Source organism: Mercenaria mercenaria, chromosome 2 (genome assembly GCF_021730395.1).
Source record: "Mercenaria mercenaria strain notata chromosome 2, MADL_Memer_1, whole genome shotgun sequence".
NCBI lineage: Eukaryota > Metazoa > Mollusca > Bivalvia > Venerida > Veneridae > Mercenaria > Mercenaria mercenaria.
Window position 1 is genome coordinate 79,673,907 of NC_069362.1, and position 8,847 is coordinate 79,682,753.

Here is an 8,847-nt window from a genome sequence, read left to right on the forward strand (position 1 = left end):
TGCGCATCTTCTTCCCGGGATGTGGGTGCCAATACACATCCTTGGCCTCTAATTCGGTGTAGACGTTCTGGCGGTCGTATTGGCCCGATACGATCAATCGGCTAGTCATGCCAAGCCCTAGGAAATCTCACATTTACGTTTACATTTTCTATTGTTTGTTTCAAACTGCATCTTCATATGATCATTTTTATATTTTCACAAACATAATTTTGGAACAAAATACGTTACACAAAACCTGTCTTTACTCTGCTCTACTGTCACATTTTACTGCGCTCAACACACTTCATATTACGTTCACACAAATTCATTTAACAATATATTTTTTATATGTACTTCAATCTATATTTCCTAGAAGGCGGTGGCTTAGGGCCAATCGGGTGGGTAGAGTAACAATCCCTTGAATCCCCTGATTGCTTTTCTGCAATACAGCTGGTGATATGAACAAGATTGTAAAATACCTGGCCGAGTATATCACTACAGTATCCCTAACATGTATGAGCTGGATATCCGCTCTGTTTTCATGTTCCCTTGTTGGACTCCGCGGCGGGTTGGGGCTGCGAGTGATGAATCCATTTCATTTAAATATGGAAAACATAAATAAAAACAAACGACCGCATACTGAAACTGACTCTGATAGGAAGGTGAAAATCCTTGCCGGTCACCAACATCTAACACAGCCTTTCCAAGATTTCTACTTATTCAATCTGCTGATGAAAATTTCAAAATGACAAGCATCTCCCCATTTGTGATAGAAAAGACACTAGAGAGTGTAGCTGGAGTGCCGAAATCGGTAAAGAAGTTACGCACAGGGGATCTGCTTGTTGAGGTAGAAAAATCAGCACATGCTCGAAATCTTTTAGATTTAACATCATTCTTCAACCGTCCGTGTAAGTGCATTGCGCACCGCACTCTGAATTCCTCAAGGGGGGTCATTCGTTGTCCCGACCTTGCTGGGGTGTCAGGGACGGAAATTGTGCAAGGGCTTGCTGACCAACATGTTACAGCTGCCAGACGCGTCAAAATTAAAAGAGATGGAAAGGAAATCATAACCAACACTATCATACTTACATTTGGCGTCCCATTCCTTCCTAGTTCTGTAAAAGTAGGTTATCTCCACACAAAGGTCACCCAATACATACCAAATCCCCTTCAGTGCTACAACTGTTTCAAATTTGGACACAACGAGTCAAACTGCAAAGGAGAATTCATATGTCATAAATGTAAACAAAGCGGTTTCTCTCATGAGCCTGACAGGTGCAAGGGTCCATTGTGTTGTGTGAATTGCGGCGAGGAACATTCGGCCAGGTCTCGCGACTGCAAGACATGGAGGATCGAAAAGGAGGTCCTCAATGTCAAGTTCACACAGGGCATTGGATTTCCTGAAGCTAGACGAATTGCGAATGCTGAATTTATGCCACTGTCACTAACAACAACATATTCTTCCGTCACAAAATCAAACACAAACAAATCAACAACGTTTTTTGACGCGTCTACGCAAACCGATTCTGAACCTGTCCCAAACATACCAAAGGAAAAACCGAAAATAACAGAAAAACCTAAGCAGACATCACAAGTTCAAACTGCCGCCACTAAACCAACACTACCACCAGCTGTACAAAATGTTCCCAGGTATTCAAATACGCCGTCGTCAAGACAAAATGTTGTGTCAAATTCTAATCAACATGGGGTGAGTCAAACACCCAGACAAAAAATTGACTTGAAAACTGATGGGTTTGGAAAGGGATCAAATGATCCCATTCAAACCCATAACCGGTTCCCTCTTGATCTGAACCGGTTGACGGGGGAGGATGATGACGATCCGCCATTGTCTGCTCCGTCCAGTTTAACTAACACAAAGGAGGTGAAGATCAAAAGGGTCCCACCTCCTGAGTCAATGCAGCACTAATCTTTCGTTTAAATTTCCAGTCGTTCAATTTTTGTTTACCGTTTTAAATAAATATTAGAATGTAAATGAAAGTAAAATTATCCAGTGGAATTGCCGTGGACTTAAAGCAAATTATAATGAAATTCTCCTTCTCTTATTGAAATATGATCCTTCACTTATGTGCCTTAGTGAAACATTTTTAAAGGAAACGGACAAAATAGCTTTCAAAAATTATTCAGTGTATAACTTCATTAATACTAACACTGACAGAGCTTCTGGTGGCACATCTATTATTATTAATAATGCATGTCCGCACAGACAAATTGTTCTAAATACAAATATTCAGTCAGTTGCAATAAACGTTACATTACATCGACCAATTACTATGTGTTCGATTTATATACCTCCCAAGTTTAAACTAAATCTAGAAGAACTTGATGATCTTATAAAACAATTACCACAACCATTTATGCTTATGGGAGATTTTAATGGTCACCATGAATTTTGGGGCTGTTCTGACAGCAACACTAGAGGTCAAATTATTGAAATTTTTATTGAAAGAAATGCCCTCTGTTTATTAAATGATAATTCAAAAACGTATCTTCATCCTGCAACAGGTAACTTTTCATCGCTTGATTTGACTATTTGTCAACCGAACATCTTTCTTGATTTTGAATGCAAAGTACTGGATGACTTGCATGGTAGTGACCATTTTCCAATTATTATTTCAAATACTTCTAATTGCCTTCAGACCATCCTTCGTATTTCAAATTTAATAAAGCTGACTGGAAGCAATTTGAAACGTTATGTAAAAATGATTTGACTTTGGAGAATTTTACAAATTTTTATGATCCTATTGATCGGTTTTCGGTTCTTCTGTCCGATATTGCTGACAAGTCCATGCCTAAAACTTCAAGAAATGGTAAACATAAAAATAATATATTCTGAAAAGTAGATCCCTCGGAAGCACCGAGAACAATGCAAACAGTGAAAATTGCAGACTCGGTTTGATGGTTTGATTGAGTGAGTCTGTTCGTTCATGAGCAGTAATGGAAAATGCAACACTGCTCACGCCCCCTAGCACCGGCTTGGTATAATAATGATTGTAAGACCGCTGTTCGAAAACGTAGGGCAGCCATTAAAAAATTCAATATACGGCCGACAAAAGAAAATCTACAATCAGTTAAGATTCTGAGAGCAAAAGCTCGCAGAACTATAAAACAAGCAAAGAAAAGATCATGGCATTCATACGTTTCAAAACTTAATTCTAGGTCATCCGTTAAAAAAGTCTGGGAAATGATTCGCAAAATAAGTGGAAAAGGAAAAACTTCAAACGTTTCCAATCTAACAAAATCAGACCAGTCTATTGCATCTACCAAGGAGGACATTGCCAATACACTTGGTGAAACTTTTTCAACAAACTCTTCATCAAACAATTATGATAAAAGATTTCAAAACATAAAATCGACTAAAAAAAGTAAACCTTTAAATTTTGATTCAAATAATGATGAAGATTATAATAAACATTTTTCGCTCACAGAATTGCTTGACTCTTTAGACAAATGTCATGATACTGCAGCTGGTCCAGACCAAATTCATTATCAACTTTTAAAACATTTACCACAAGAATCATTAGACCTCCTACTTGAAATTTATAATATTACATGGAAAACTGGCATTTTCCAGATTCTTGGAGAGAAGCTACAGTTATTCCAATACCAAAACCCGGGAAAGATACATGTAGCAACGAACCCCGGTAATTATAGACCGATTGCCCTTACTAGTTGTTTATGTAAAACTTTAGAACGTATGATCAATTCTAGACTAGTTTGGTATCTTGGATCTCAAGGCCTAATAACTAACTTTCAAAGTGGTTTTCGCAAGCAGCGCAGCACAACTGATCATCTTGTTCGGCTGGAAAATTTTATTCGTGATGCATTTGTTAAAAAAGAGCATCTAGTGTCTGTCTTTTTCGATTTGGAAAAAGCTTATGACACTACATGGAAGTATGGTATTATGAATGATCTTAATGACTTAGGTTTAAAAGGTCATCTTCCAACATTTATATCACAATTTTTATCTGATCGCAATTTTAAAGTACGTGTTGGTTCTACCCTGTCTGACTCATTTGAGCAAGAACTGGGAGTTCCACAAGGTTCTATTTTATCTGTTACACTTTTTAGCATCAAAATTAACAATATAGTGAAATGTTTGTTACCAGGGACAGATTGTTCATTATATGTTGATGATTTTTTGATATGTTATCGTTCAAAAAATATGCGTACAACTGAACGCCAATTACAGCAGTGTTTGAATGAAGTTCAAACTTGGGCCATGGAAAATGGTTTTAAATTTTCCCAATCAAAAACTCAGTGTGTCCACTTTTGTCAATTATGGAAACAACATTGTGACCCTGAGCTTTTTCTAAATGGTACAAAAATACCTGTTGTTGACGAAGCAAAATTTCTTGGTGTTATTTTTGATAAAAAGCTTTCTTTTATACCACATATAAAATACTTAAAAGCCAAATGTTTGAAATCATTGAATCTTTTAAAGGTAATTTCAAATACTGATCGGGGAGCAGATCGCAAGGTTTTGTTAAGACTTTATATGGCTTTGATTAGATCCAAGCTAGATTACGCTTGTGTAGTTTATGGTTCAGCTAGAAAATCGTATTTACAAATGTTGGATACTATCCATAACCAAGGTCTTCGTATTGCTCTTGGCGCATTTAGAAAATCGCCAGTTGAAAGTTTGTATGTTGAAGCAAACGAACCCTCCCTTTACACGAGACGTGAAAAATTGTCATTGCAATATGCTCTGAGGGTAGCTGCCAATAAATCAAATCCTGCTCATAAAATCATATTTAAACCCAAGTACCAAGATTCGTATGACAGAAAACCAAAACAAATTAAACCTTTTGGATTTCGCATCAACAATACTATGAAGGAAACTGATTTTGACTTCGATAGTATAAAAGAAAATTTAGTTCTGAATACACCACCATGGACTCTTAATTCAACAGTTCTTTTTGATATGAAAACTGCCTTGAAAAAGTCTGAAACAAACCCCGAAATATTCAAGTCCAAATATAACGAAATCAAATCGACTTACAAAGATCATTTTCCAACTGACACAGATGGTTCAAAAGATGATTCAAAGGTTGGATGTGCCGCCGTTAGCCATCTACATCAATGAAAATTACGTTTGCCAAATAACGCTTCAATTTTTTCAGCTAAGGCAAAAGCTATTGATTTGGCCCTTAATTTTATTTCAGAATATAATGAAGAAATGTTTATCATCTTTTCCGATTCATTTTCAGTATTACAATCAATTCACAACCGAAATACGGAAAATCCTTTCATTCAAAATATTCTTCTCAGGGTTCATGAACTATCATTTAAGAAGTCCATAATATTATGTTGGATTCCTAGCCATGTTGGTATTCATGGAAATGAGGATGCTGATACTGCAGCAAAGAAATCACTTTCATTACAACAATCTAAATTGAAATTACCATATACTGATTTTAGGCCAAATATCAACAAATACATTTTAACTAAATGGCAGTCTTCATTGAACAATGCTTCGTTCAATAAACTTCGTGAAATTAAACCTACTTTAGGTGAATGGCACCAAGGAAACAGATCTGTTCGCAGGGAGGAAGTTGTTCTTTTTTGTTGTCGAATAGGTCATACTCGGTTGACTCATTCGTATCTTTTGAACAATGAAAATCAACCTGAATGTGTACCATGTCAAACAACGCTTACTGTTAAACATGTTTTAATCGACTGTGTAGACTTCGATCCACAGCGCAATTCATACTATAATGTTGAATCGTTAAAAGAGTTGTTTGAGCAAATTCCTGCCGACAAAATTTTACAATTTTTGAAACAAATAGGCTTATATCATAAAATCTGAACCTTATTTGATTTTCATTCACAACTTTTACACTTTTTATGCTTGCAAATGTTTTTTACACTATATATGTATATACATTTTTACTTTAATAGTTTTATATATGCTTTACAATTAACGTAATCCATTTAACTTTTTCTCGGCGATATATGACCCTTTTTTGTCGGTTCGCCGTAAAACCCAACTCATTCATTCTGTCTTAAAGTGATGTTTCGCCATACAAAGTTCACTTATTATTAGTACCGTCGTGCAATTAAATTCTTTTTAATCTTTCAGTTAAAGTACAAGCAAGCAGTCAAAGTGAATGTTCACAAAGTTAAAATTTCCGTTTCCATATCATAACTATAATATCATTAACGTTTCTTTCGAACGCTGCCTTACATAATTGTAAATTAAAGAAATAAAGTAATTGTCAGTCACAGTTGCAAATCAGATATGACAGATGTTGGGTTACTGAGATATATTAAGCCCTGTGATAAAAGGAGTGCCATCAGCGATTAGAGTCTAAATTTTCAGACAGACTGAAACTTTAAAACATACTTTCACATTTTCATATTGCATTAAACTGCCTGTGCCAATCTACATTTCCTGTCATTCTCATAATTACAGATCAAATTAGTTTACTGAAAATGTACTGCTTGATTTTTTCTTTCCACGTACAACATTTATCAAACATCTGAAGATTTTAAATAAATGTGTGCTATCTTGTAGTATTGTAAGTGTAATAAATATTATGAACCTCTTTGTATATATAGAGCAATGTTATCATTTTAATAAGAACCCCAGTTCCATTTACTCAAAACGTTATGTTTTTTAACAACGATAAATAGAGAATGACCACATGTACATGTAGCAAGAGTAAACCTCACTCATTTCATTATCATTTCGTTTATATAACTTTGAAATTAAGCCTACCTTCGAATTCCGTGCAATTATAGTGTTGTTTTATCTGTTCCGTACTGTTAAAGCAAAATATGTAAGGTAGAACCCGTAAAAGGTAGGTGTTACAAAATAAAATTATTGATTTTAATCACTTGTACAGTTAGGTAAATGCTTTATATTCAGTAATTCCGATGAATCTGTTCTCAAGTTTTTCATTTTAGCAAGGGAAATACATATTCTGTTGGCAGGCTGATGGAGAAAGAACAAGTAATGGGTATAGCTAAATAATTGCATAAAGTCGTTTTGGAAAGAAAAATTTAATCGAGAAGGCAGACATCTGATTTTATTTTGATCTTGAATGCAGCATCTAACTAATATAATCAGTACCATTTGATTGCAATTATCATGATTGCACCGTCTGCGTGCTACGGAGAAGAAACATCAAATGAGCCGCTCATTTTATAGACAGTAAATAAGTGAATAAGTCGATCTTAAAAGTGATATGAAATGTGAGGGATGGGAATGGATACGAAATGCAGCATCTTATCACTAAAACTACCGTTTGATATCCAAGATACTCATTACACCGTCTGAGGTTCACTGACATGACAAGTCTAAACAATCATTCAGCTAAGGAAATTAGTTATGACCCTTAACAGGAAACTGTTGACCCACACCAAGTCTAGGTAAATTAAACACTGAATAGAGATTTGCCTAAACATTTCGTCAGTTGCGAAACTGTTTCAAATTTAAACCGTTTTGTACGGGAAGTGGTATAGGTCGAATAATTGGAATTCATTCATTTTACACACAAACTCACCGAAAGCATTCCGTGATGTTTCCTTTTTCGATACCTCTTGTGAACAGACTCAATCACACTGAATGTGTTTTGAATTTTCTTGACTTCGTTCATTGCTTTATATACACCTAAACGTCTTCCTGTATTTTTGAATAATTTTCACGTAATTATCAGCTCAAAGTCTTATAAGTCTTACTTAAATTGAATATGCACTCTGAATGTCTGGAACATCACTTATGAAACATGATGGAGAAAACGAATAAATGAGGCAGAACTATTTCCGTTGTTTACTTCATAGTGATTAACGTTAGTGGATTGCCTCTTGCTTAAGCGCCTCTTGAACTGTTCATGGAATAAAGTAGACGCACTTACAAACCCCCTACCATATTTATGACATGGCAATGTATTTCCTCAAGGGGGAGCGTTTCGTTTCGCTTTCACAAAAAGCCGAAGACAGTCTTAAACAAAACGTGATCATTTAGAGAAAAGAGAATAAAACCACGGTTAAATTCCAACATAGAAGTTCTTACAAATAGGAAAATTCATCATTAACATTTGCAATAAAGTTCAATCTCAGGATATATGTGTTTCATAATAATTATGCTTTCTTGCACGTAATTTTCGTTTCGAGACACTTCTAATTCAATTTCAATACAGCATAGTTTACAACCCTTCGAAATTAAGGCTTCAAAATGCACATAAAGACCATCCTCCAATTTTTATGAAAATGGCCCTGGTCCACATAGTAGTATATTGCCAGCAACACATCGGTTTTGCATACAAGAGAGTCGGGTTTTATAGTCTGGTGGTAGACCGTTAGCTTCTAGTGTGTGTTTGGGGCGAGGGTTTGCTCCTTTGTCGCGGAATAAAAGGCATGATAAATTATAACAGTAACTCCCTTGCTATCCGCTAAGCAATAAAAAGAAAGCTATTTCCTCTTCTCTCATACCGCAGAAACGAGATGTCAGACTGATTAATATGAGTTGAATAATAGAACTTGTTTTACAAGCAGCCTACAATAAATTAGTGTATATTAGAAAAAGTGTCATTGTTGGTATATCAGATTCATATTGCGCATTTTTCATGGTAAACACGTTCAAAGTCTCTATTTATCGTTGTTGGAAAACAGTTCATCCTCTATCAAAAAGACACAGACCGATCTGACCAGAGGGACAGAGTGAGAGAAAACTCACAGAACAGGGGGATATCTTTGATTTGACGTCCTTAAAAGGTGTTCATATACCGCAAAGTTCACAAAGAAGGGACAATTACTTAGTTAGCTTATTTAGATAAAATTTGAAGTTTACTGTTATATATTTTTTATTAAATAACAAGTCTCAGCTGACAATAGTTTCCCTTAGAT

The 8,847-nt window shown here is 35.5% G+C and overlaps 1 protein-coding gene across 1 annotated transcript; it reads left to right on the forward strand.

Annotated features, from left to right (window-relative positions):
- The first annotated feature begins 724 nt into the window (after positions 1-724).
- Positions 725-6,973, forward strand: LOC128549641 (uncharacterized). The gene is made up of 2 exons (XM_053526779.1): positions 725-1,629; positions 6,907-6,973. The coding sequence occupies exons 1-2, from the start codon at positions 725-727 to the stop codon at positions 6,971-6,973; spliced, it is 972 nt and encodes a 323-aa protein (XP_053382754.1).
- Positions 6,974-8,847: the final 1,874 nt, after the last annotated feature.